This window comes from Pocillopora damicornis, chromosome 4, assembly GCF_964200805.1.
Source record: "Pocillopora damicornis chromosome 4, jaPocDami1.2, whole genome shotgun sequence".
Lineage (NCBI taxonomy): Eukaryota > Metazoa > Cnidaria > Anthozoa > Scleractinia > Pocilloporidae > Pocillopora > Pocillopora damicornis.
This window is the reverse complement of record NC_142673.1, coordinates 26,437,914-26,464,574: the sequence shown is the minus strand read 5'-3', so window position 1 is coordinate 26,464,574 and position 26,661 is coordinate 26,437,914. Positions and strand designations below refer to the sequence as shown.

At 39.9% G+C, this 26,661-nt stretch overlaps 1 protein-coding gene and 1 long non-coding RNA gene across 2 annotated transcripts; both read right to left on the bottom strand.

Annotated features, from left to right (window-relative positions):
- LOC113667311 (uncharacterized) lies at window positions 1-26,518 on the bottom strand. Its single transcript, XM_089205072.1, has 20 exons — window positions 26,270-26,518; window positions 18,556-18,681; window positions 18,044-18,147; window positions 16,963-17,058; window positions 16,642-16,770; window positions 15,379-15,522; window positions 14,985-15,104; window positions 14,730-14,852; window positions 13,916-14,035; window positions 13,256-13,408; window positions 12,977-13,099; window positions 12,361-12,534; window positions 11,269-11,460; window positions 8,956-10,304; window positions 8,587-8,728; window positions 3,920-7,930; window positions 3,461-3,625; window positions 2,199-2,384; window positions 1,636-1,802; window positions 1-1,078 (listed from the first exon to the last, which is right to left on the bottom strand). Exons 1-20 carry the CDS (start codon window positions 26,377-26,379, stop codon window positions 809-811), a joined length of 8,004 nt encoding a protein of 2,667 aa, XP_089061198.1. The 5' UTR covers window positions 26,380-26,518; the 3' UTR covers window positions 1-808.
- Window positions 23,532-26,249, bottom strand: LOC149047444 (uncharacterized). Its single transcript, XR_016186177.1, has 2 exons — window positions 24,377-26,249; window positions 23,532-24,008 (listed from the first exon to the last, which is right to left on the bottom strand). It is a non-coding gene; the product is annotated as an uncharacterized LOC149047444 (long non-coding RNA).
- Window positions 26,519-26,661: the final 143 nt, after the last annotated feature.

Genomic DNA, 26,661 nt, shown 5'->3' with positions numbered 1-26,661 from the left:
TTTTAAGGTGATCTTTCTTTATTAAACGGACTCTTAACTTACTTACAACTGCTAACTTCAATCACAATTTCAATCTTCTCTGGAACCAGTGTTCCCGCCCATGCCAATGTCAAATTACTTCCTTCATTCGCTATGTAACTCCCACCTAATCTCAATTGAGAAGACCTTGCATCAAAAAAACCCTTCGCAAACCTTTACTCTCTACAAAGTGACCTTCTTCTCTGGTTTTCGAACAATCTGGGTTAAGATCTGGCAGAAGTAACATAAACTTAGAGATGTTAGAACAAAATAAACTTTAAAACTGAACTCTAAAGGAAAGTGATGGTGAAGATGTTTAAATGAATTAAGAATTAACCAAAACTTAAGGTTGGAGAAGGAGGGACAAATGCTAAGCCGAATACTTAATAAAAGGAAATAAACGCAAAGTAATGGAAAGGAAAGCCGGAAAACAATATTCCATACCGAATTTACTAGGAAGGCAAAGTATGTTACTTCTTATTGTAAGTTTTTAACTAAGGTAACAAAGCTATTTTCTCATGGTGAGAGAGGATATCAATTCCTATAAGAATTAATATAAGGCCGTGAAGAGAGTTAGAGAAGATCAACTATTTGTTTTCAATACACTTTGTAATTTAGTTTTCCTGACAAAACCAAGATAAATGAGTTATTGATATGTAATACGCACACAGTTCCACAGCTATCAATCTTCCCGTTTAACGACAATTACTTGTTATAAGCACAGCACAACTAGAGGAATAATCAGCCAAGCATATCTAAAGGATTTCGGGAAATAACTGATTTGTTACTTTTATTCTCCCTCTTTCTCACAAACTGTGATAGGTTTGTGACGGGCTACGTGGCATTTCATACCACTCCACTTGCCCAACCGGTATTTACCAGAGACCAAAATCTCGGTACACAGTTCTTGACCTCTTGCGTTATTTGGTTCTCCAGGGATCCAGTTAGTGTATCCCTTTAACGGGCTCCCATCAGCCCATAGGAAATTACCAGTAGCGTGTGTCTTCCTCAGCCCAAGCCACATCTGAGCTCGGGTCCATCTCTTCTCTTTAAGGTAAACCTGAAATTGATATTTATGTCATTTGGCGTCGTGTTAGTGGATACTTCAGCTCAGGAAGAGACATGGAGTTTGGACGCTAATGCATGAATCCAGCAGACGATTTTGCTTAGTTAGAACCATAACTTTCTTTATTCGATGGCCTAGCTCAAAACTTACTATCCTTTTTTTAGCATGAACAGGCCGTATTTAAATTTATTCCTAATACAATAAAAATGAATTAAGTTAGTTTTCTGTTACTGTTTGCATTTATTCCTCATTGGTATCTTAATTTGGTCGAGATAGTCAAGTTCTTTGGTTCAACAAAGGTCGTTGTCCTGGGTAAGTACTATTTCTTAATCGAATAAATTGGTGAGCACAACAACAGGTTTCGGCCCGTGTGGTTGTGATGAATTGTCCTATCTATTTTACTTGGAGCGGGAAAAAGGCCTCTTTTTTAATTTACTTTAGTTACGTTGATTTTACAAAAAAGAGCACTAAAAAGAACCGCGTGGATTTGTCATGCACGCACAGAATATTCTGTTCTTTGTTCACCTCTCAACTCTCAGCAAAGCCAATACCTGAGCAAGCTGTTTGACAAATTGATTTTCCTCCTCTGAGGATATCATCACCATCTCGGTCTTGAGCTTCAGACACTTGCCCAGCGCGTTTACCCATCGGTGGCCCTGTACCTCTACCACCAAGTAGCAACGCCTCTTCAGCTCGGTCCAGGGTGGATAGCAAGTCTCTACATCAAAACAGAAATCAACGGTTTTGCATCAAAAATAACTTACTAGGAGGGAGGAAAATAAATCCTCGAAAAATAACCAAAAACGGTTGTCTAAAGAGGTCCATAGTTCCAAAATGATGTTGTGCGTTTCCTATTCCAAAATGTGTACTTTATGTGACATACAATTGCCTTTTTTTTTTCTCTACCAGTTTTGGGTACAAGTTTTAAGTAAGGTCTTTGGGGTTCGGGGTTCAAGTTTCCACAGAGATGCCACCTGTGGTTCAACTTAAGAATTAACGCTCTTTCCACCCCTTCCCGCAATCAATCACAAGCAGGGCTAGGTGTTAACATGGATATGATGATGTATCCACCAGCACAGAGAGTATTTGTAAAACGTCATTTATATAAACACACTTTTACAATAAAAGTCAGTCTTGCTCCAGTTTCCTTCGTTACACTCAGCAGTTGCATTTCTTGTGACTTTATACCCAGGTTGACATTCAAAGTCAAAGGTTTCACCGCTACGATAAAGAGCCTTTGTCTTCTTTGGCAACTGAGCTCGTGCAACGTCGGTTTGAGGCAGTTTAGTACAGGGTATGGCTAGAAAATAAAACAGAAAGTAGATTAGCATTTAAGTGATAAAGAAAGTAGGGAGGAAATGCTTATCTCAAGTAGGCAACTACGAATTTTCTGAAGGTCAAGCTAGGACATAACTTGTGTTTAGGTGTTCCAACAGGGCGCTCTTCAACCAAGTTTCCCTGAACAAAACTGTGAATAATCGCAATGGCTAGTCAGAGCATGGGAAAGTTAAGGAGTGTCTCCTTAAGGTAAACATAAGTGATAGGCCTAAAACGCGGGAAAAGGATGAATGACAAATTAAAGTTATGAAAAGTTCATTTTCCTTTTCCTTTCATCTCAGGGCTTGACTCAAAACAAATGCATTCATGACTTTTCTAGAACTTTCATTGAGAATTATGAAGCGCCTGGAGCATTATTTACGAATCTTCTTTAAAAAAGTGCTTGCCACTTGTAATTGCTTTGTCAACACCGACAAGGCACGGTAAGCCTGTGAGTGGTCTTATTGTGACCTAACTTGGCATAGTTCAGTATAAACCGGTGTAACCCGGTAATCTGCCTACAAGGCCTTCCTACCAACAAGAATCGGTTCTCTAAAACGTGTATAACTAATTTTCTATACTTTTTTAGCCTTCTCTTTTATCTTTTGATAATATCTTGGTGTGTAAAAGTCTAAACGAGTTTCTTCAGCAGCCAAGGAAAAGAAAGGGAATTTCCTGCTATTGACATTGAGTTAGTAACCGCTCAGACAAGCTTGAATTGTCACCTCAGGGAAAGGCTATGATTATCACCAAAGATGAGCAAGGCAACTGTGCTTTATCCTAAAAGGTACAAGTTTCAACAGAACTAAAAAGTAGCATGTAGACTCCTCTGAATCACTGTTTTTAGACGGCTCAGGATAATCTGCAAATAAGCAGTTGTGTCATAAATATTTCTCACCTCTGATGCGGGGCCTAAGCGTTCTTCAAAATAAAAAAAAGTAACACATCACACGACCTACATGCAGCGTTAATTCAGGGAGACCAGATATCTTGAGTCTAAAGGTGTAACTAAATTTGGATTAACAAGGTCAAAATAAGAAGTTTATCTGTTGTACTCACATATATCGATGCACTGAGATTCTCGAACCGCTCCAGGCTCTGTCGATGAAACTCGGTAAGGACACTTGACACATTCTGTACTCCCGTCATCAGGCTGATATGTGCCAACAGGGCATGGTTCGCAAGTTCTGTTTCCTACTTCATAATGACCAGGTGGACAGTGCACTGAAACGGTTAGCCTTTAGCTGAGAAGGGTCTTAGACTTACCATTCATCAAATTTTCCCTCAAGGTTTAACAAAAATAACCAATATATACGCTATAAACAAAAGAGAAAGCCTACTGTTTCGCTGAAGTACCGTCTTTCAATAGAAGACGATAAATCGAGGATCAATCAAATTCCCTCCTAAATGGAATATCAGAACTAAGCGGAAAACATTCATTCCTCTCTTCTATTTAACGATTTTGATTTAAATTGAGAGATAATGTTACTACTCACTGACATGGAAGATGAACCTTACCGCATAGATAACCATTTTGATGGAGTCTTGTACCGTTTGGACATTTTTGAGAAGGAAATCCCATTACAAGGCTATCTTTGTCGCCAATTATTGTCAAGTTACCCCAACGAATCTTCACTTTTTCATCAACTAGGGAAGAATAAAGCTTCTTTAAACTGTTTCCTATGCGTTGCTTAGAGAGCGAGAATTCATTTAGCGCCTCGAATTTCTTTCCTTCTCGCGTGATGGGGTCGTCACCATGAAGGACGAAAGAGATCACAGCATTTGGAAAAGGTTTGTAATACTCATCATGTATTTTTTCCGGCGGCCAGTCCACGTGCTTCAAGATCTTTTGAAAAATGTGTTGGTGAGCCATAGTATCATTCTGCAGAGATTTCTCTATTTCACTGCCAGTGCAAAAATGTGAACTACTGTCTCCTGAAGAAGGTGTTGACGGACACTGCTTCAGCTTGAAAATGACAGCAATCCTAGGCACGCCAGGAATGAATCTTGAAACGTCCAGTCTTGCAATTCTACTTTGAACAGCACCATGCAAATTCGACACGTTACAGAAGTAAAAGCCATCATTTTCTGTGGTCAAGTTTCCCATTTTCAGTACTGGGCCAGTCACGTTGATTCGAACAGCATCCTGGCTCATTCCTCTCATCGGAATGAAGAACCACTCTGTTGTTGGTCGGGGAACACCAGTGCTGTTGCAGACCATCCACACTTCTTCATCGCCAACGAGCTTGTGATTATCAAGTGGGTGTTCGACAATATGTGGTTTTTGATGCACAACCAGGATGGTGACATTAGATATTGTACTTCCTCTTGTATTGGAAGCATGACACTTGTAGGCTCCTTCACTCTGTTCGGTGACATTTCTTAGCTCAAGTATGGTACCATTTTGCCCTTCAAGTGGCTGCCCATTTTTCATCCACATGTATTCAACTCCCAGAGTACTTTCAGCCTCACACGGTAAATCAATGTCTCCACCGAGGAGCGTGACAACTTTCACTGGAGAACTCTTTTTAATTGTGGGTCTCTGACCGCAAAGTATTATATCATCGCCGCTTCTGTTAATGAAAAACCTCGCTTGTGAGAGTTTTCCTTCCAACAGAGACATCGTAATGTTCTCTCTCAGGATACTGCCGATGATTTTGTTCAATGTCTGAAGCGCTTCCTTGATTTCGATTGCTCTGGGGTGATTTTCCATTTCATACATTCCCTCTAGGCTGTCGAAAAAGAAGTCAGCACAATCAAGAATCCCTGAACATTGTGAAAAGTTTTTCCTCTGGGTCAAGATATCTAGAAATCCACGTGTATCATGTAATATGTCACTCCAAGATGATGCTTCAGAGCCGTTCAGCTGTGCATCCCCATAAGAGAGAATTATATCATTGTAAGAGGAATTCCCATCATTTTTATTTGCACCAGAGAGCTCCTCCATGCCTCTAATGCCCGAAAATAAGGCTTTTTCGACCTCCCTCTTACTTTTAATGGAAAAATCCATGGATTCAACGATATCAGAGAAAAAAATATTGGCTTCTTTGGAAAGAAGACATTCGTGTCTTTCAACTGGGAGGTCGATTCCATTTCTCTTAGAGTTGATGGATTCCTCTTTTAGTGACCTACGTCTTTTTGAATTGGATGTTCCAAAGAGCGCCTCAACAATAAGTTTCGATGCCAAGGCCAGTGAATCCTCTTCACTATTGAAGTCCATAGAAAACTGAATTGCTTTATTCCAGCCTTCAAATCTCCTGACGTAAACTGTGAGGGGAAATCGCGTCTTCGACGATGACGAGGTCATGGCCACAGAAAAAGCCAAACTTTCTACGTAGATCAATGGTTTTTTGGAAAGCTTCTCCATGTTTTTGCCAAGTTTTAGCCCGAGTTTTTCTCTCTCTTTCACTTTGTTGAGGTTAATGGCTTTTCGTGCAAATTCGCGCTGGTGAAGTCGTGCACGAGCCAGCTCTAACTGTCTTACAGCACTGTCAAACTTTATTTCTGCCTTGTTTGATTCCAGTTGAGCACGGGTGGCACGTTTTCCTTTTGCTACCATGTTTTGGAAATCTCCGAACATGGTCTCATTCTCAAACTCGATTTCAGCGGCAAGGTTTGCCATGTCAAGGGAACAATTTGTGTTGTGAGAGACGCACTTTGGGTCTAAAACTTTTATACTTCCAGTTTTAGGACATTCGTAGGGAAGATAACCAGAAATCACAGTTTCTGTCTTTTGCGCATCGCAAACGAACCTTTCGATTTCTTTTGTTCTGTAGTCACGGAAGTTCTTTGTTACGTAAAATTCAACTGGAACTTTCGGGCCAGGTACCTTCACTTGGTAATCATCGCAGCCAGTGACGAGGTCAATTACCTTTCCAATCACATTTACAACGAAACCAGCAGCATTTACAACGAAACCAGCGGCCATAAGGATACCTCCGAGCTCGGGTGAGAGATATTGAGCTATTCCTCCAGCGACCATCATCCCATCCCCGATTCCTGTTAGAAATTTACCTGTTTTTCCGCAATCACCTCGGTGTTCGACCACGTAAGTTTGAACCATTTTCGTTTCCAAAACCACCTTTGAAACAACAACTTCCTCTTGCAACGATTCCTTTATTTTGCGGCAAACTGGGACTGTGTAATTTACCAAGACTGGCTTTTGACAAACCGCTGGTATGTAAATGTTCGATTTGATGAGGTTGCATGCTAAAAATCGGCAAATTTTTCTGTTCTTTACTTTCAATAGCTGGTCCAAGGAAGATTCAAGCTCCACTGATGCTTTCCCGTATGCATCGCTTATTCTTTGGAATTTTGAGAGCTTCCGTCGCTTTTCTAATAACGCTTTATCGAGAATGGACTTTTTCTTCTCAACTAATTCTTTTGCGGTATGTAGCCTTTCTTCTGCAATCAGTATTGATTTCTTAGACCTTTCAACTTGTTTGAAAGCTCTTTCTGCTAAGAAATTGGCGAAGGTCGTCACCTGACTTTGGAGAAGTTTCGAAAGTTGGGAAGAATTCGTCATTTGTCCGTTAACTGTGAAGACTAAGGAGCTCCAATCTGTAGTATGGCTAATCATGGCCATCACACTCATTTTCGCCACATATTTATCAAATATCTTCCCTCGCATTTCAAACGACAGCTGATTGTTATTTAATGAAACTTTAACGAGCTGGCTAACGGCCAAAAGATTACTTCTTCCCACGAAATGAGCTGAGATCACCATAGAGTTTCTCGGAAAGATAAATTCAATTACATGACCCATAGGAAGCGTTAATATGTTGTCTTTACTTAATGCAACCTGCCTTAAGGCTTTCCCTTTGCCACGGAACATTGACGCTTGTGGTGTATTAGAAACACAGCTGTTCTCTGAAAGGTAGTCAACTGTTGTGCTGAAATCTTCGAAGCACAGCTTTCCCACGCACAGATTGCCTCTAAAATAGAAACTTATTCCATGGAAAGTTTTGTAAATTGGTTTTCCGCTGAGATTGGGGCGTAATTCTTTGGGAAATTTGGCATGAATCCTATCAATTATGTGCAAGAGCTCTGCATAAGTTCCTTTGTCGTTTGATAAGGTGTGCTGGTCTTTTAAAACATCTGTGATGCTTTTGCAGTATTTAAGCATATATTCTATATGGTCGAGAAGATTCAGTACCCCTGCAATGTTCACCATGTCTTTTGCTAGCATCTCTTTCAGTTCTCTTATAGTAGTGTTTAGTTTAAGAATCATGTCGAGGGATTTCTTTAGAGTGGTTTTACCCTCTGGAGTAATCGCTTTGGCATTGACGAAGACATTTTGCAGATCCGGCAATAGTGAAATAATGCCGTAAAGAAATTGTCTAACTTCATCGATGTTATCGATGTTTTTGAGCTTTCCTCCTTCTAAAGACACAAGTATCGCCAAACGAACTGGTTCAGTCCCTCTCGGCCGAATGTAAGTTCCAAGAGGGCTTTTATCCAAAAAGCTGCTGGGGGATTTCTCCAACGTTAAAGAAATCCCTCGGATGTTCTTGCTACAGTTGGCCTTTCCTAACAAAAAATGGAGAAAAATTTATTTAACATTGGCTCAGGCGTAAACTGGGAATTAATGAAAATATGAAATATGCTTTTTCGGTGCTACCCAAACCTCTCATGTGCTTCATTTATCAAAAATGCAGATGCACGAGCGAATTGCTCTTTAAAATCTTGGTGTGTGTTTCAGATGAATAGAATAACTCGTGTAATTGAATTGAATTACACGATCTTAATTCCAATGTCATAACCCACATTGTGAAACAAGCCACTATTCGTTTGAAGAACAAACTTTAGTCTTTGATATGGTTGAATAGATTTAAAGTGGTGTTTCGCTCTTGTAATACTGTCAGAAAACCGATAAATATAATCAGAGATGGTTGTTACCCCTACTTATGGACAATATATTTGCGCAAGATGTAAAATCATTCGCCAGTAGTGGGGTCTACAGACTCATGAGTCGAGTTTACGAAGGTTTTCCTCCACATGTACTATCACAACTTCCTAAGGCCGCGCTGAGAAATAAAGGCTTATTGCTACATTATATCACTCCTTTCTGCAGCTGCCTGTTTGATCAGAGAGCATTTTTTGCTCCTAAACTTTGATGGATATAACAAGGTCTTGGCCAGGAGACGCCAGAAATCGGCTAAAACATCGCTAATTATATTCCCTACCTCCTAAGAGAGCTTTTCCAATGGCTTTCGTTGAACTAATTTTCAAAGTAAAGTTGTTTTTGAGTGCTGTTCCAGTAACGTTTAAAACCACGTCTCCTCTTAACTGGATGTCCATCCGTTCAGACAAAAAAGAGGTAAATAGCTGTAAAGAAATAAACCAAATGTCAGATGACTGTTACAGATCAGTTCTTCAATGAGTCTGTCCGGGAAACATTTACATTAATTAGCTGAAGAAATGTTTCTCAAAGCGAAAAAGGCACCGCTTGTCTCCCGACAGTTTTTTTTAAGTTTCAAAGTAAGATAAAAACGCCATGATTCACTTAGTCTCCATGACATTTGCAAAACAATCCTACCTTTCTTCTTACTTACATTGTCAATATTTTCGGATCTGATGATAGCATCCCCATTCATCCTAAATGACAGGAGTAGCGTCTTACGAATCTCCATTTTCCAGTCAATACTTCCTTTTAGCCACATTTGATAATGGAGAGGTGATAATTCTTGCAGCTCTTTGCCATTCCAAATGATTCCCTTCACAAAATGAGCAGTTTCTTTGTTTTTATGGAGGCCAATCGAATCAATCTGAAGACTGAGCCCACTGTTTTGCATATCTCGGAAGAAATTAAGAGAACTCATTATGAGATCAGCCTGCCTTTTGGGAAAGTTGACAAACAAACTAGGTTTACAGATGTTTATTGCAAAACATGTTGATCCATCAGCTAACAAAGCAACATCGTCTTGTGCCACGCGCATTTTGTAATTCACAGTAGGACGGTAGTAGACAAGACTTGATGCTTGATCTAAGGGAAATCCTGTGCAGTGTTTCAGATCAGATGCCAGATTAGCAGCAACGTTTTGAATGTCGAAAACATTGTTATTCTCTGTGACAGAGAGTGAAAGCCATTCTGGCGCCACGGATGAAAGAGCCTCCATGAACGAGGACACGAATGCATCATTCTGTATGAGTTCAAGCACACTGTTCGTGTCTGTTAGTCTTGCCTGGCATGTGCCATTTCGCGCGAGCAAAACTGTAAATTTTTTGAACGAGGAGGTCCTAGCTACACCGGCTTCAATCATCTTATCCCGCGAGACACGATCTCCTAGATTCAAACCGATTAGAGAAAGAGGAATGTTCTGATTTTTGGGAGAGTTGATGTGGACAATGCCATTGGTAGAGGAAGAAATCTTGGTCCAAGGTGCGGTAGATGATAGACGTACTTCACATGAAAGTTTTGTGATATAATCTTCGCAGCCAATGGGTAGCTCGCCCTTAGAAAGAAATAGCTGTCTCCTTAAGCTAATATTAGAGAAAGTTTCTGGTGCCGTAAAAAGCACGCTTGGTTCAGGAGTTTCAAAATCGTTCTTACTTTCGCCTTCTAGACCATAGGTGATCGCTCGGATTCCGGGCTTTTCCGCCATTACTGTGAATTGCTCCTTTACTCTAGAAGAATCGAAAACCATGGATGGGGGCTCAAATGTCACTCCTTTTTCTGAGGACACTTCTACCGTCAAGCGTCTCAGTGGTCTAGCAATAAGGAAAAGCCTCCCAGATTTGGTTTTTGAGCGAAGCTTTGGAAAGATTGGTGTTATAGTATACCCAGTTTCACAATGATCACCCTTGTAACCAGTGTTATCGCAGTTGCAGGTATAGTCCCTCTCGTTCAGAGCGTAACACTTTCCTCCGTGTCTACATGGATTTGGCTGGCATGTCTTGATCTCTGCGATAATGTACGAAGAAATAGGTTGAGTCATCGATAAGGATCTAAGTACGAGTTAATGACTCATCGTATTTTCTTTTTTAGTGGTTTGGTTTTATTTGCTGGATTGTCTTTTTTTTTTTCAACATTTTAGTATACACAGTTATCACCCTCTTACTTAGTGTTTGATCTTTTTTGATCACATAATTTTATACAACCATGATTTTTCCCCTTGAGGTTCTGAAGTGATAGACGTCGCTATTTACTTTTCACATTTGCAGGAGTGTTATCTCTTATTTTAATTTAGAGCTGACCTAAGTTTCTTTTGGTATGAAGCGTCGCTGCTTTACGTCGCAGACATGTGCAAATGAGGAACAAATGCATACGACAATAAGACCAAAATTCTTTACAGTGCTTGACTGTTTTACAGTTGAAGATGCTATAACTGGCAGCGACGATATCTCAAAGAATATGGACGGTAAGTTTATAAAAGTATTGTGGTGCTCCGTGGATGGGGGGATCACAAGATAATTTGTTTTTATCTACTGAGTTGATTTGTAAATTAGCCCCCGTAAAGTGTTTCTAAAGTCGATGTTTCAAACTTTAGCCCCTCGTCGGAGAAAATCGAACACGAACAAAAGGACTCAGATGCTATCAAAGCTTCGATAGAAGTCACCTTAGAAAGAACCTCTCCGATAGACACAGACTTTTCTGAACATCATTTGCGTAACTCATCATCTCAACTAGGTTAAAAGTCGAGTCCTATGGTGGAAATTTAGCCCCCTCTATCTGAAGCAAGTTTGTTATAATCCCCTTTATTTTATACCTGCTCACTTTATTTCTTGAGGAAAAGACAAATGTAGAGTCTTTGCGTTACTTGACGGACATGCTTAAAAGGGGGAGCGAATACATATGGCGAGTAGAGCAGTTCGTTTAGAGCACGTATCTACCAATGGCTACCAATGTCGTCTATTGAAAAATTTACCTTTACAAGCGAAACTCCCAAATCTCCAGGAGACACCGTCACCCTTGGAATTCAAGCTGCAATTTGCTTGTCCGTCTCCATCCATGAAAAATCCTCGGCGACATCCAAAATAGCAAGTTGAACCGAAGGAGGTGAAACAGGGAACTAAAATAGTTTGACTCTTAAGGGTTGTCAACTTTTCACAATGTTTCACTAAAAGAGAAAAAAAAGCAGCAGTGAGTAATATTTTTGGAGCGGATATGTCCGGACTTTTCTGCACCATGCGTTATACTTGAAATTTCATTGTATTCGTTAATATTTTCCCGGAGTTCTCTCTAGCTTCTTTTCGTTAATTGGGTGTGAAATTTCGGAACTAGCAAGCTGGCAAGTAGCAACAGAAGAACTAAAAAAAAAAGGTTTTTAAACATGCCAAACGCCGTAAATTTACGTTATTATAACTCGATCAGAGACGAAAATCCTTACACAGAAAACGAAAGGGACAGTCCGAGTTATTCAGGTTTTCACGCTCAGTTAGATTGCAAACTTACGTACGGTAATAAAAATCGAACACAGCTAACACTCGTCTAGTATATAAAGTTTCTTGCTTACAAACAAAACAGAAATGATGAAAAATATAGCCAAATTGGCATAACTGTTAAATTCATACTCATGAGGATGTCAGATGGTGGAAAGCGGGAAGAAGACGGTGTCAGATGATAGGAAGTGGGAAGAAGAAGTGGGGAGAAACAAGAGACGTAGTGTAGCCGCTTCCTGCGTGCTTTATAACAGAACAGAGCACACTCAATGCTTCCCTATGTGAGCATGCTGTCGACACTGTTCTTCTCTTTGGAAATAAAGTTTTTTTGAAAATTAAAAAAATGTGTGGGAATATAACGGATTCTTTATTACAAAACAAATAGAGAAGTCTGTGCTCAAGAAGTGAGGAGAAAAACTCGACTACGTCTCGCTACACTTCTTTCGTGCTCTAGCCGCTTCCTGCGTGCTTTACAACAGAAGAGAGGACAGTTAAGGCCCCTCTTTTTGTAAATCGAGAGTAGCTAAGGTATCCAATTTATCTCATTTCAAAAGAGATGAAAAGATGATAGCATTTACCTTTGCAGAAAGTGAAATTTCCACTCCATCTTGAAGAAGGAAGGCAAGTTCTAAACTGTGATCCAACCAAATCATACCCGGGATCGCAAGAAAACGAACAAGAGGCATCAGTGACAAGTCCTGAACAATTCATTGTACCATTGAGTGGTGTATCAATCTTTTCACAGGGCTGAGCTGCAAAATTATTAAGAGAACGTTTAGGATGAGTTTTTTTATTCGAAAATAATTTTTTTCTCCCGTCATTCGTTCATAAATTTCGTTGAATGCAGCATGTAAACATGAAATGATAAACTGTGAAACCAAAGACATAAATTGGATGAACTCGAAGGTTCACTTGATATTAAACTCAACGGTTTTGTTCTTAATCTTGAGCCCTTTGATACCGATGAGCTTCACAAATGGAAGGGTCAGGAAATCACTCAAAGATGAGGCGTTAAAGATCAAGTATGCTTCACATAGCAACGATGTCTTCAACGGTCGGAAGGTTTCTGTCATGATTGCGTTTCAGCTGTAGCAACGAACTGTTATCAAGATTTTCTATTCGTTCTATAGGTGAGGTATTAAATCAGTGCGTCAGCAATGGATGAAAACAGTTACATCGTTCTTGAATACGAACCTTCACACTTTTTCCCGTCTGATGACAATTTGTAGCCAGGTCTACATGAACAAAAGTAGCTCCCCTCCGAGTTGAGGCAGTTATGGTCACAGGAATGGTTTCCAGTCTGGCATTCGTCAATATCTTAATGCAGATCAAACAAAATTGAAGCATTTGTTATTGGCCCTAAAGGATAAAATTTAGTTGGTGGGAAACCTATGGACATTTTTTTTTATAACCAAAAAAACCCTTTCAATCCCTTTCAACTCCTCGTTGTGTAGTTACATTTGTATCACTAACCTTTACACTGTCTCTTGTCGTACATCAGTACATATCCATTCCTACAGGAACAATGGAAACTTCCCTCGACGTTCGTACAAAAGTGATGACAACCAGAAAGAGTGGCTGTTTCGCTACTTCCAGTGATGTTACTTGAGGCGCACTCGTCGATATCTAAGAGAAATTGTTAAAGAAGATTTTTTTCCAATACGTAACGACCGCTTCAAACCATCGCATAACATATACATATTTCCAAAGTGATACAACCCAGATTTTTAATTTCAAAAACCATGTGATTTAAGTCTCCATATGAGATGTTCTTCATTTTCGGAGAGCAGCTTCTTTTGTTACTGAAGAAGAGAAATCCTTTTAAAAGTCGCACTGAATTTAGACGGTAAACTGTTTCTAAGCCGTTTTCTTCTGCGCTGCTGAAAACTTTTTGAAGGAAAATAAACACGACATTTAGCCTCCTTCTGGCTTGAAAGCACTCTAGAAGCTATCAACCATTCGTCGAAGCTCATTTTTACGAGGGATTTGCTCAAGGAATACTTTATCTTCTTACAAAAGATGAGTTATGTCCATAAAATATATGTGATCAAATTTACACGTCAAATGGATGATACCGTTTTCAGTTACAAGGTTTTTTTTTATCTCAGAGGGGATGTTGATTTGGAAACATACCTGTGCATGTTCTGTTATCAGCCGTTAATTGATACCCCTCATTACAAGAGCACTTGTATCCACCAAGAGTATTAATGCAAATCTCTTGACAGTCATGGCCTGTGTTGCATTCATCAATGTCTTAATAGCATAAAAAGAATGAATAACACAATAAACAATTAAAAATGAGGGCAAAATGTTTTGAAAAGTACATTGCTCCTGTTTTGTACCCACGATCCTCTTCCTCTCAAAACTGTTATGAGATATGTCTACTGGATATTCCACCATAGTTTTTTAATAGCAGGTCACATTAGTACTTACAGGTAATATAGATCTTAACTTCCAGATTTTCTCCAAATATATATAATCCCATCAAGTATCGTTCTCCGAATCACTCTCCTTCACGAGTACATAAGCTCTTCGACGCAAAACTTATAGAATGCACCCATTTACTGAGTTACGGTCTTGATTTCTCAATGAAATCGGGCATGTACGCAAATCCGACAAAACATTCGTTTTAAAACACCCTGAAGGAATTAAGTGTAGTGAAATCTTCTTCTTTCCGGAAGACTGTGGTTTTTACGCGCTTACGACTATTGCATGCGCGCAAAATTACAAAAGTAGGCAACGCCGCCAACTGGATAAGAGCAAAACGTGCACTACGATATAATACAGTGGATATGGAATCCACGGAGGGTTTATGTAGAAAACAGGATAATACATTGTTAAATCTTGATGCCTTACTTTAAAATCATATCGCTCACTGACTTGTTGTTTCACAATACGGTGTTTAAAGCCAGGTGTTCTTAAGATGGTCATCTATGGTTAGTAGTACCTGAGCAGGTTCTTCCATTGCTATCTAAATTAAATCCCTCATCGCAGTTACAGCGGTGGCTGCCGAACAGATTTCTACAGTTGTGTTGGCAGTTTCCGTTGTTGCTAGCACACTCATTTATATCTATGAGGGAAAAAAATTGACAAGATAGCTGAAGTTTCCCTCAGATGAATTGCAATTAAAGCATATAAGGAAAATTAAATTTCAACGAGCCTTAAATTCAATATTATATTCCAAATTTACTTGCTTAAGTACCTCTACAAGATTTACTGTTCACGAGGCGAAAACCCCTTCGACAGTTACATTTGTGGTAGCCAGGAAAGTTCACACATTGGTGACTGCAGCCTCCATTACTTACGCGACATTCGTTGATATCTGCAATGTGTAGAAAGAAATTTAATTACAGTTTTAGCACATAGAATTAATCAGGAATTCGTTTATTTCATGTAAAATTTGTAATAAGACTGGCAAAAACATCTTTTATTCGCTACTTTTGCAAATATCGATTACCTCTAGAATTTTTGTTAAAAAGAAATAAGTCCATTCTTTCCATCGAGACTACTTTTTAATTAACATTTCTGCAATTGATAACGACGTCTAATTTTACAGATACTCTTATTCGTATGGATTAAAATCATTTTTATCATACCTGTGCACACTGTGCGACCCTGCAGTCTAAAACCCTTTCTACACGTACAATAGTAACTTCCAAGAGTATTCCTGCATGATGGTCCACATGAATAAGACCCAGTAGCGCAGGTGCAGGCGTATGAACTATGGCATTCATTTATATCTGTCGGACACAGCAGGACAAGTGGTTAGGTCAAGCCACAGTGGAATGTAATTAATAATCGTACTTGAATTGAGTGGAGTGCAATTTGGTCTGAAATCAAATGAGCGCGCAGCGCGAGTCTGATTTGAAATCACACGATATCAGACCAAAATTGCACGACAGGTAGTTTAATTACCACTTTATTGCATCTGTTTTGAAAACGCAACATTAATTCGCTCAAATACAAGTTTTTTTGGTATGTGAAAGTATTTCATCAATTCAGTCTACTGAGCTGGTTTTGTAAAAAGTTGTCTCTCATTTCCTTCAATTTGATTGATTTGTATAAACTAGCCTTGAAATTTGGTTGGTTGTTGTGTTTTAGCAAAGCTGTCTCATTGGCTTGGAAAAAGATGCGTTTTAGAGCATAAAATGGTGCGATTTGTGAATGAATACTACGGTGAGAACCAATCAGATTGCAAGGATCATACGTGATTTGAAAACGGATGAAATAAGGGAGTAGTTGGGCGAGTAATTTGAAATTGCGAGCATAATTCCCCCTGAATTGTTTGAAGAAAGAAATTCCATCACCAATTAATTGTTTCAATAACAAAATGCGTGAAACTCACGAATGTAAGAGGACGTTTGCCTCTGATTGATACATATTTAGCTGACGTTCAACTTTCTTACAATTGTCGATTTTCGTTCTCAACCGCGAGAAATGCCATTACCAAAGCCACTGATTACGTAACGTTCGGTTTTTCCCGTGTTTTGGTTTCCTTCCCCATCTAGGAAAGTTTGAACGTCACTGTCTGTAAGCGATACAGATTTTTCATCATTTTTGGCAGCCACAATCCCAAAAAACATTCCGACAAACGACCTTGGATTGAGAGTGGTGAATGCTTTGCCGTTCATTCAATAACCTGACCGAGAGGCGCGAAAGGCGAGTGACTTGTCAGCAGCTGATTGGCGATATCAAACTCACGTGAAAAAAAAACGTATTTCATCACGTGTGTTGTTACGGTCTTTCTCAGGGCTGGAAATCCTTGTATAACACCGTAGTTTATATGATAATATAATTGGCACAATTCGGTGGGAAATCAGACCACCAAATTCAAGAAATGACGGAAACCTGACTCTTACCAACGCACTTCTTGCTATTGTATGGACTTCTTTTATACCCTCTGTAACAAGAGCAAGTTCTTGATGTCCCTCTCCTGTTGTTACATATCTGCTGACAACCTCCTTTGTTTGAAGAGCATTCGTTTACATCTGTCGAAAGTAGACGGAGAGAATAGTTTGCCACTGACTAACAAGTTTCAGCTCGATCAGGGAGGTAAATTATTATTTCATTATTTAGAAATAATATTTACATATCGCTAACTTGTTACACACAAAAAATTAAGTGACTGCGTTTGTGATTTATTGTTCTTACGTTTCTCTGTCTGTTTGAATTTTCTTTACCTGCACTACAAGTAGATCCTGTCCAATAGGATGTACACCTGCAACTGTTCGGGTAATAACAAGTTCCCCCGTTGTTGCAGCCGGAATTGCAGATCGCTAGTGAAACACAAAAAGAAGAAACTGTTCATTCCCATTTCTGCAGCTACGTTACCAATTAGCTTCCTACCTCTACATCCCTATACCTACATTCTACATTCCTGCTAACTAGAACGTACCTGACAAATAAACAGCAGAAAAGAAAATAAAAAAAAGGCATCTCTATATCTCGCAACTGTAGGTATCGAGCGTCGGGGAATCAAGTTATGTTGACTATTTATGTGAAAATTTTTGTTGAAAATTGTTTAGATTTATTATTCTTGGCATTCGCCATACTGGACTCTTTAAGCGCGAAGGTCTTCACCATCACCACTACGGAAGGAGTGTATTAATGTCATGTAACAAAATTAAAAGCAAACAAGATCCAAGAACAGTCCCCTGAGGCAACCGCCTTGTGATTGGAATGAACAAAGTAATCTGTCCATCCAATGCAACCCTTGTGATCTGTCGTTGAGAAAATCTATATTACTTGTTCATGACGTATGGATTAAGTGTGCTCCTGGACTCAGTTGTTCGAAAGGCAGTCAGCGATAATCCAGTATTAAAACTTGAAAGTGCTCTTGATTTCTCTTGCAAGAAAGCGTATATCTTAAGGCTTACGTTTCGTGGGGTTATACCTTAACCTAAGACGAAACTTAAGGGAAAAAATGCATACACTGAAAACTGCCTGCAAAGCAACAAAACTATAAAAAATTTTCGGCTAACCTTCGGTTAGCTTAATCATGCTTTGAACGACCCAGCCCTAGAGTATAGTATATCAAAAGCGGTTAACGCTGGAAATGTTAGCGTTAGAAACTCTTTACGGTGGCCAATCTACTTTCTCAGTTGATAACACCAAATTTTGTTATATATAACATTTTCTCAGATTCATGAGACTCAGATTCATCTCACAAAATTGGGTAATTTTGATTTCTTCCCGTTCTTTTGAAATCACCGGTGATTTGATATCAGATTCTTCTTAGCTTGAACCTCTCTTTAATCTAACCTCTTGGGCAACTACTTCCACTTCTTGCCCATCCACTGCAGCACCTCAGGTATGTATCAGTTGTCCAACGGTAGATTGTCTTCCATCTGTAGCCGGTTACAGTTCTGAAAGATACAACACACCCATATACAATAAGGGTTTTTACTTGTGAACGGATTTCTTGTTCTACACTAAATGAGAATCCCGTTCATCGTAGGTTACCCCTGGCATTTTTTCGGTTTCTTTTTGCTTGTACGGTTTCATTTTGCTTGTACTAATTTGAATTTCTGAGTGGAGAGAGACACCGTGCCGGGAAGGTGTTGAACTTAAGTTCGAAGGCGCCGGAAGACTGCTCCCAGAAAGTTTAAGCGGGGTGCAGATCTTAATTAGACAAAAAATGACCAGTAAAGAAAGGCAAAAAAGGAAGTCACAAATAGAGTTTCCAAAAAAAAAAAAATTAAAAGAATGGTTCTGAAAGACCCTATTTTGAAAATTTATTTGTTTCCTTGGGTGCTTCAGTGAAGATAATTAACCTAGATCTCCTGCAACGTGCCCAACCAAATAATCCACAGCTTGTGGTGTAAGATTGATAACTGACAGTCGACACCAGGGTGGATGTTGCAACGGAACTATCTCTCCTCTCTTGGCAAACATTCGAACTGCAAAAGAAAACATACACTAACTACTGGATGAATGAGTCAGTGGTCAGTGGCCCATGGCGTTTAATACATTGGCAAAAGGCAAATAAAACTTTGAGTTTGCCTTTAGTAACTTTAATTTTTGAAAGGAATCCACATTCGTCATTCGCTGTCGAGCAGGTTGAACAGTTGCCGTTGAAGGGTAACTAAAGGCAAAGTTTTACCCTTTTCCTGTTGTCCCAGCATATTTCTCTTGGGTCAAAGAATCCTAAATGAGCAAAAAAACGATAATTTGTGCAAAACAAATTTTATACAATTGTTTTTTGACGCTTAAGGAGGCTCCATAAAGTTTTTGCTCAATGTTGGCGCACGTGCCAGCGTATCGTTTTCCTGAGAAATTTTTATGTTTTCGCTCTTCTAGGTCATTAAAAGCTAACAAAAGGGCGATGAGCAAGACTCAGACGATCGTTTGTTAAACAATATTAAAATGATTTTCGTTATTAAGCTAAGCCTCCACGAAGGAAAGCGCTCGCCGGTGGTAATTTGCCTTTGATTTTCTTTGGTGAAATCCCTCAAAATTATTACAATTAGTAAAATTTGTCCTGTCGATCAATTAAAATCCAAAAGAAAGAAACAGGGGTTACAAAGGCAGTTTCCCCGCTATTTGCAATTTTGTGTTTTCTTCCTCTATCTCAAATTTGGTCGTATGAATTTTTTATTTATCAACAGGTACTAGGAATAATAATAATAATAATAATAAAAGATTTATACCGCGCCAGTATCCTACTGTTCAAAGGCGCCTACAAGAAAAAAAAAAAAAAAAAAAAAAAGGAAGGGCACAAATGTTTAACAGTCCAGCAAATCTTAGGAAATTCCAACGAAGGAAACGCGATAAATCCTTCTCGAAAGATCCCTACTTTCTTTTTCGAAAAACATTACGTAATGGAAGAGAACTTCGCCAAGATCTATATCTAAGTATGCGTAAACTTTCGAATCTGTCGCCTTTTCTTTCCCATGGTATTTCCTTTTCGGTTGACATCTTTTCAGGCGTAGAAGGCCTATGAATATTACGGGTGCAGTTGATGGAAACCCTAGATTCCATTACATAAAAACTGCATAGTGTTAGACTGTTTTTAGCACACCTTTTCAGATAACAATAGTGCGATCGCATCGAGCCGCCATGTTTGTTTTGTATGTTGATTCATGTTGACACTTTTAAAGCTCGCGCTATGTTCGCACCCAGATCTCGCGCGGTCAGAAAAACGCTATGGAGCCTCCATACTAGTTGCGCTCGTCGCGTAAGAATCCAGATAGTTGTGGCTTTGTGTGATGTCGTGTGGAAGGGTGACTTGTCCAGTATTCAGTCGGTATGTCTCGGTTTCTTGTAAACTGTTGTCCGTAGTGAGTTGTCGTCACGGCTTACCAGGCAGTTTAGAAAAGGCGGTTTACCATTTTCTTCGACCTCTCTGGTAAACTGTATGTCAGTATTTGTCTGTTAAGGGGGTGTTGGAATGCGTCGATTTCGTCGTGTCGTACGGCGGTGAATGTGTCGTCAACGTAGCGTAACCAAAGCAGTATCATTTGTCGGCAAGTCGAAAGGGCGTTACAACAACAGAAACTGGAGACCCCATAGCTGTGCCGTGTAACTGTTTGTAGTGTTTACCGTTGTACTGAAAGTAAGTTGACGCAAGGCAAAGGTTTAGTAAGTCCATAATGTCCTCTTTCGACAGCGGTAGAGGGTCGGTAGATTTTCAGATCGCAATCTCAGTACATTGTAGTTCCAGTTGAAGTGGAATACTTGTAAAAGTGATTTCACATAAAATGACACCAGTTTGTAGTCGTCAGGTATCTTTACAGTCTTAGTGGCGCTAATGAAGTCCTCAGTGGATTGTAATTTACGCCTGGATTTGTCGGTGAGCGGTTGTAGTATTGTCGTCAGGCACTTGGATAGTTGGCATGTGGAAGAACCACAGAAAAAAGCAATAGGTAGGAACACTAGGTTTGTGTGGTTTCGGCAGACCGAAAAGTTTCGGCGACTGTGCTAACCAAGCACCTTCGCCGGTAGTAGCTTTGGGTGTCAATGGCGTTTGTCTTCTTAAGTGTCAGTAATGTACTGTTAAGTTTGCGTTGAAGCGCAGGAGTCGGGTCACGTTTGAGTTCTTCGTAAGTTTGTTTGTCGTTAACTAGTGCGTCCATTTTGTACCGCTAGTCAGTCTTGACCATAACAACAGCAACTCGTCCTTTGTCGGCTGGTAGAATAACTATGTCCTCGTCGTTTTACAGTCATTTAAGGGCATGTTGTTCGTCTTAAGTAAAGTTGTTGCCATGTCGTGACGCTGATTGTATAGTGGAAGCAATTCTACTTCTGATGTTATCCTTAGTCGGCGAAGATAACTCTCGTTGCTGAGACAGAGCCGCCTCAACACTAGATACAATAGCTTCGGTCAGTATCCGTTTCGGTATAGCTGAGTGTTTCAGTCCGTATGACAGTGTGCGAGTTTCAGTCTGGTCTAACGGAAGGGAAGAGATGTTCCTTACCCAGTTGTCGTCCGGTTTACTTCGTCTCTGTTCTTTGTTACGTAGAAGTCGTGTCAGTTTCTGTTGATGCCCAGTGAGGGCACGTTCAGTCGCTTTGTTAGCTCGTGTCGGCAATATTCGTAACAGTGTCAAGTAATTCAGTAGGTATCAGTTGTTTCAGTCTCGTGTAGTTGTTGCGTTTTGTTTTTTATGTAGTGTTTTTGTAGTGTTAGAGTCTTCAACACAACAGACAGCCTACCCGACGAGAACAAGTACTTTGACCGTGTTTTTTTAAAGAACAACTAAAACGAAGACTTCATCCGACGAAACACTCACCGACCTACTTCTACTAACGAGGCTAACGACAATGTAACTCCTACGACTACAGCAACCGCACATAAAGGACATATCTGAGAACATCTCGCGCATCCGAAAACCATTCAATATCCGCGTCGCTCACATACCCATCACCACACTACGTCAGTTACTGACGTTAAAGACAAACCGAGGAACAGACAGGGAGCAGGTTATAAGATCAATTGCTCCGACTGCCACGCCTCCTACATCCGTGAGACTGGCAGAAACCTTACAACTAGACCGACTGACCACAAACGAGGAAAGGCGATGTCGACAATCACATTGCTGAACATCACCGACTTACGAACCACACTACTGACTGAGACTCTCCGCAATGCCTAACCTACAACACCAGCTACTTGCAACGACTGACTCTGGGAAGCTAGTTTACTAACTTGGAACAGACTCCCCTCACTAGGTGTCAAACACTACCGACATCATACAAACGACCCATTCCCGACATTAACGTTGCAAACGAACAGAGCAGAACGACCTAATTCTACTAACGGATCGAGAACTTCACGACTGACTTTCGCCAACAGCCACCAAAATCACGGCGAAACTGACCAATCAGTTTATACAAACCGGACTAAGAACATCCGACTGACAACAACTATTCACTTAACTCTCATGATGGCTTCCGCTCAGGTTGTCGAAACGTCAGTCACCACTACCGACAACAGTCCTTCTCAGGACTGCACTCACCCAGACGATCAAACTAATTTACAAATCATTTACCGCATACAGTTCTTAGAATGTTAGTTCAGCTAATTTAGTACTGAATCAATTAATTATCCCCAAATTAATACTTTTCTTTATTCTCGTCACTTCTCTGGTTAATATTGTATTGATATTGTGAGGAGAAATTCTATCTTGGTCACTCATGGGTGTTAAAGGGTTAACTTGAGATTTCGTCCGGTGTTTATCAGTGTGACCTCAAGCTCATCGGTTCTCGAGCGAGCGTGACATAAGTGCAAAGTGTTGTCGCGTATTATGGGAAGTCTGCATCTAGCCTCGTGGACGAAACTCTATCTTCTTCCACGTTCGAGAATTTTAAAAGATTTATCCCTCATAACATTTTTTAACGAAGACTAGTGAGCAGCATTAAGGAAGACTTCTCTCTTTTGTAACTTTTTGTTTATTTTTCCGACGCGTTTCTTCTCTATCTCAGACTTCTTCAGGGATGATTACAACTAACATTGAACAGCATCAGACCAGTTAAGCCTCTCAGATCGAAGACAAACCGGAAAAAAATTCCGACAGACCTGTTTGTGTTTTTGACGAAAACCAAAAACCAAATGCCAAAACGCGTAAAATCCGCAAACCGAAATTAACAGCAAGACCGAAAAACCGATCTAAAAATAGCCAAAACCGCAACACCGAAAATCCCAATGCCACTTCGAGATTGAAGTATTCCTCGCTTTCCTTCGCCCACGACAGCACCCTTCGACACAGCCGTGAAAGTGACTACATGGAGTTTTTAGGCACAAAAAACTTTCAAATGGGCCTGCGCTCCGTTATGTCACGCAACTCTATTTTGGCTTGTCACGCAAAATTTCTTATTCTACTCAGCATGATCCGTGATTCGATCCGGTCCGATCCAGATCTTGTGGACGCCGCATTTGCGACCGAAAAACATTACGAAATCAATCATATCCGCAAGGTTACTCGTTTCAAAAATGTACCACCGTCAGCTGAGTGAACAGTAAATTACTCGCGCTTGTTTATTGCAAATGAAACAAGCCGGTAGCCTAAGAGAAGGACAGGTCATGAGACTGACCAGCATGTACAGTATAACACGCAGTGTCTTGGTTAAAAAAACGAACCGAGTCAGAGACACAATCGTGCTACGGAAATAAATAGCACGTACTGTTTCTCAAATTACGACCTGAACTTTGACACAGGTTATTATTTTCACGCTCAAGTTACCCAAACTGTACCACTCTTAGCCGCATTGACTGTAGTGTCGTCATTCAGACACAAATAGATTCCCTCTCTTTCATTGCCAAAGGTTAACTGAACTTTATTAACAAACACGTTACACATATAGAAGTAGAAGAGTTTACTGACTTATAGTAATTTTACAGCATGCAGGTATTTCCAGTACAGTAGGATTACTGCGAGTAGTACATTTACTGAATTAAGTACAAAGTGCTCACCTTAGAACCCATACTAAGCTCGTTGTCAATAATTACAAGATAGGTGCATGTGTAATCAATACAATACATTTACATTATGAACGTAAAACAACAGGATTTCAAGCGAACGAAACGGAAACACGGTAAGCGCTGTGTAGTGATGTAAGATAACAAAACAAATGCAAACGGAGTCAGCCCTAACCAGTTTCCAGCTCATGAAAGTGTGCGGCAGCAGTGGAGTACATTTGTTCGAACAAGAAGAGAACCTAATGGTTGGACACCAGGTTCGGGTCACATTTTCAGCGATCATTTCTCAGCTGACAACTGCGAAGGATTCTATGCAAAAGTAGCAGAATTTAAGCTCTAAGTAGTATGAAAGCAGTTCGCAGTTCCTTCTATTCAAGCGTCTTCTATTCCTGGATGGTGCATAATGCATCTGGGTACAAACGTGTTGAAACGAATATAATATAATATACTGATTTCAAAAATGAATCTGTCCAATTTACCTTCATAAGCATGTATGTTTATATTTTCACAGTATGTGAAACCAAAGTTTCGGAAGGTACGTGCTTTTTGCACGAAAACACTTCGCTTCCTTGGAATTAAAGAGAATGCACATTTGCTTTTCGGCTTAACTTGATCGCTCCTATATTAAATGAGCGACTGATTTTCAGATGCTTTATTTACAAGCGTAATGCACCCACCATTCGTCGCATCGTCGCTTTCTTGATTGAGGCGGCCGCGGAGGCACGAATTTTTCATCCTCTTCAGACTCTCGCGCTCTATTTTTGGTTCGTCCTGGCGGTTCAAACAACCGGGGCCTGATTCACCCAAAAAGCTCATAACCCTTTCATTATTTTCACCATCCATCGAGGCCTCAAAATCCGAATAATCAGACTCAGAAATCAAACTGCTCTTGTTCGAACTGCTAAGCGCCATATTTACTTTGCTGATTATACATACGTTAGACGGTGTCAGGTCACACAATCAAAGTCGAAGCATTTATGGCGGATAACTCACGAAGCTGCAGTTATGACATTCTTTTGAGCCACAAAAGATACAAAGAGGCGTTCGAAGTAACTTGTGTCTGTTTCAATGTGTTTCCTGAGGCATTTAGATAGTGGTCCGAAAAAGTGACTCCGTGGCCGTCAGTTACCCTTAAGCATAGGACGTTTCTCACTGGCGCTACGATTGGCGAGTCATTTTGACATTTTTATTCTTAGACATTTCTGTTGTTCTCCAGGGTTTTCTGCGATCTAAATAATAAACTCGTTCAAACCCCGCGTGATCATTTGCTTTTCTATGCACTATCCAACATAATGTCGTGTTGGGTATACAGAGTAACGCAAAATATATTGTGTAAAAAATTTTAAAAATGTCAGCTAAGAAAAGAGATATCTGATGTGGATAGCTGAAACATGCGTACTAGTTTTATTAGAATTTTTGCATGAAAATTTTCCCGTAGAGATAATATTTCATATTCTCGCATTGGACAGAATTTTTGAGACATTTCCACACGACGATCAACCTCTGGGTAGAAAAATGCTGCTAGCAACCAGAAAATTTGTGCGTCACATAGTTTTTTTCGAAAAGCTGATGAGCAGTTCACAGAATATATTTTCGGTGAATTAAAGGTTTTAATAATGCATTAATATATCAAGTGCCGAAAACTGTATTTCCACTTGGAATAGGTCCAGCTCCTTAGACAAAAGCGATTTGGTGTAAGCGTTGCATAACGTGACCAAACAACGGTTGAAGGGGACTGAAACAACAGCTTATCAGACTCAGTGGAGATTGCAAAATCTAACAAGTTCTGAACGGCAACAATATTCCCCAAGAAATTCAATTCCCTTAAGAAAATTCACAAACAGAGTCTAAAACAGTTCTTAAATATGCGTTTCCGAAATAATGTGAAATTTACTCTGTCCACGAGTTTCTACGCCCCTACGTGTTTGCACTGCTGACCGGTCTTGTTATCAAAACCCGTACCATTCCAAAATTCTTGAAGCAAAAATCTTGAATAACAATCAGACACAACATCATTATTAATTCTTGGCAAAAAGCAAATCAGTGTTTATACAGTCTGAGAGAGGGTAACGTTGTCCGGCGCTCGTCAGTGGTTTGAAGCTGTCTCTTTCACAGCCTTGATAAATTTTCCTGTCATTTGATAGCACTAATGAAGGCGTGCGTTCATACCTTACTTCCACTGCGATGGAAATGGAAAATTTTCAAATCTGATATCAAGCTTTACCCTTCAATTTTCATTTTCTCTGTCGATATCTTTTACTGTTACCCGTTTTCTTACATTTCAACCATTCGAGTGTTTTGCGTGATATACTTATATGAGTCGCTATCTTGTTTTGTGACCCGTTTCAGCTGTGTTACTCTGTTTTGTTATCCTCGTATCCCTGGCAATTTTGGTCTCAAAGTTCTCCTTTTGGATATCAGAGTCAGCGACTAAGTCAGGTTAACACGCAGCCAACCATCTCATTAGCAAGTATTTACGCTCGGACGAAAATAAGAAGTATGACAAGGAATAAATGAATGAGGAAAAAGTGAAAAAAAAAAAAAAAAGGGAAAAAAGGGGAGAGACATACCCATATCTTGAGAGCCCGTTACTGTAAAGGGTTCCGTTTACCACGATAGGGCAGAGAAAAAGTACTAGAAACACTCTAAGGCTCGTCTTTCTCACTTTTTTGTGCGCCATCTCGGTGCACTAACACTGAGCTACATCTGATGAGCAGCAGCAAGACAACACACTTCCTCACTACGAGGACTAAGATCGGTCTTTGAGAGCGAATCGCTGTTGAACAGTTTATTTAAGACCCACTTTCTTCGTTGCTGGGAAACCATGTATGACGTGTCGTTTGAAACAGAGCTTCATCGAAAAGGGAAGCAGTTCATAGGGAAGTTTAAAAACTGTGTTGACTTGAAATTGAGAAGTTAAAAGAGAGCGGCCACTCTTTAAAAGCTGACAGTCAGATTGAGG

What these genes read in the sequence shown, in the direction of transcription:
- LOC113667311 (XM_089205072.1), bottom strand. Translation starts at nt 26,379, where the DNA reads ATGGCGCACAAAAAAGTGAGAAAGACGAGCCTTAGAGTGTTTCTAGTA. An exon ending in AACGGGCTCTCAAGATATGG is followed by an intron (nt 18,682 to 26,269) that starts GTATGTCTCTCC and finishes TTTCTTTTGCAG; the next exon opens with TTCGAATGTTTGCCAAGAGA. An exon ending in CGACAAGAGACAGTGTAAAG is followed by an intron (nt 13,100 to 13,255) that starts GTTAGTGATACA and finishes ATCTGCATTAAG; the next exon opens with ATATTGACGAATGCCAGACT.